We start from the raw sequence: 1937 nt of genomic DNA on the forward strand, positions 1-1937 counted from the left end.
GGGGTTTTGCCATGTTGGCCAGGCGAACTCCTGACCTCAGGTGATCCACCCCCTTCAGCCTCCCAAAATGCTGGGATTACAGGTGTGAGCCACTGCACCTGGCCCCTAGTTTCTTTTTTGAGGAGGTGGTGGGGGCAGGGTCTTGCTCTGTCACCCAGGCTGGAGTGCAGTGGCTCGATCACAGCTCACTGCAGTCTCAAACTCCTGGGCTCAAATGATTCTCCAGCTTCAGTCTCCCCAGTAACTGGGAATACAGGTGCACGCCACCATGCCCAGCTAATTTTTTAACTTTTTCTTTTGTAAAATGGGCTCTTGGCCAGGTGCGGTGGCTGACGCCTATAATCCCAGCACTTTGGGAGGCTGAGGCAGGCCGATCACTTGAGGCCAGGAATTCAAGACCAGCCTGGCCAACATAGTGAAACCCTGTCTCTACTAAAACTACAAAAATTAGCTGGGCGTGGTGGCGCACGCCTGTAATCCCAGCTACTCAAGAGGCTGGGGCAAGAGAATTGCCTGAACCCGGGAGGTAGAGGTTGCGGTGGAGCTAAGATCGCCCTGCTGCCCTCCAGCCTGGGCAACAGTGTGTCTCAAAAAACAAACAAACAAAAAAAAAGGGCTCTTGCTGTGTTACCCAGGCTGGTTTTGAACTCCTGAACTCCTGACCTCAAGTAATCCTGCTCCTTCAGCCCCTCAAAGTGCTGGGATTACAGGTGTGAAGCATCACACCCTTCTGAAACCCTGGTGTCTTAACTTGTACAAGGGTTCTCCTTTCTGGGTGCCTCTTGGGCCGCCAACATTCATGCCCTAGAATGAAGCTGGGTCAGGAGAGTCACTTAAAGATGCCCTCCCCAGCCACACAGAGCCCCAAGGGGACGGTGGGGGGTGGGAGGAACCCAACATCCCAAAACACAAGCAGCTTTTGGTGCCCCCAGGTCACCTGCCCACATTCATTCATCCTCACCTGGTGTGTTCCAGGGATCAGGCTTTTGTTGCCGATCTTGGTGGAGAGCTGAGGAATTTCACCTCCTCCCCTGGGACAGCCAAGGCCAAGGCTCCTCCATCATCAGACCTGGAGAAGGGAATGGGGTGGGGGCGACAGCAGGGCACGGTGGGGAGAGGGCCACCCACTGGCCCTTCCGTGGCCCCAGGGTCTCCGATCCTCCCCGGGCGGTCGTCCTCCCGGCTCCTGGTGGTGGAAGAGGGGCGCATCGGCCCCGCCCGTCCTGGGCGTTTCTCTCCTGGTCTGGCCACATAAAGGAGCGTCGCCTAGCAGGAGAACGCCGCTGATTTTCCTGGGGGTGGGTAGGTGGCTCTACTCCACGTGCCCCTCTCTGCTCCCGTTTCCTCTCCTACCCACACCCAATAGGCAGAATCCTTCTCTAAAATGCACTTGAGATGTGGATATAATAATCAAAACCTTAAGCAGTTACACATGCCCCACCCAGAGAACGGACCCGAGACCCTCTCCATCCAGGCATTCAGCCAGTTCCTCCCCGGATCCCTCGACCCCTACCCCTCCCGTAGGCCTCCCCCTACCAGCTCCTCTTTTCTGCGGCCCAGTGCTAACCTTGGCTGGATTTCCACGCACAGGGGCTGCCGGGGTGGGAGTGCCAGGGTCATGGCCTCTTTATTTTAACAATGAATCAGAGCGATGCTCGGGAAGTGGAAGGCAGGCCACGCCCCTGACACGCTCGCATAGGCTCTCTCTGGGTGCCTCATTTACATGAAGACTGTGGGACTCTGTGGGACTGGACAAGCCAGAACAAGGGGCGGGGCGGAGGCGGGCGGGGCACGGATACCTCTGAGAGCGGGACTCGCTGCACGTTTAGCCTGGGCCGCCTGCAGCACTCGCCCACTGGGGGTCCCCAGGGAGCCCTAGAGAGGGCTGGCACTGGCGGATCTGGCTCCTTCTGACCTCTTTCCCGTTGGTTCATTCT

General features: G+C 57.8%; 2 protein-coding genes across 2 annotated transcripts in view; both read right to left on the reverse strand.

Annotated features, from left to right (window-relative positions):
* TRIOBP (TRIO and F-actin binding protein) overlaps positions 1-1124 on the reverse strand; it is a 94172-nt gene extending 93048 nt beyond the window's left edge. Inside the window, exon 1 of the mRNA XM_011979135.1 lies at positions 962-1124. The gene's annotated coding sequence lies outside the window, so the exon portion shown is untranslated. The remainder of the gene's footprint in view (positions 1-961) is intronic.
* Positions 1125-1509: 385 nt separating this feature from the next.
* The window catches only part of NOL12 (nucleolar protein 12), a 17909-nt gene continuing 17481 nt past the window's right edge, over positions 1510-1937 (reverse strand). Inside the window, exon 7 of the mRNA XM_011979136.1 lies at positions 1510-1593. Within this exon, the coding sequence (XP_011834526.1) occupies positions 1510-1593 (84 nt within the window). The remainder of the gene's footprint in view (positions 1594-1937) is intronic.

The sequence above is a fragment of the Mandrillus leucophaeus genome, unplaced genomic scaffold, assembly GCF_000951045.1.
Source record: "Mandrillus leucophaeus isolate KB7577 unplaced genomic scaffold, Mleu.le_1.0 Scaffold2, whole genome shotgun sequence".
Taxonomy (NCBI): Eukaryota; Metazoa; Chordata; class Mammalia; order Primates; family Cercopithecidae; genus Mandrillus; species Mandrillus leucophaeus.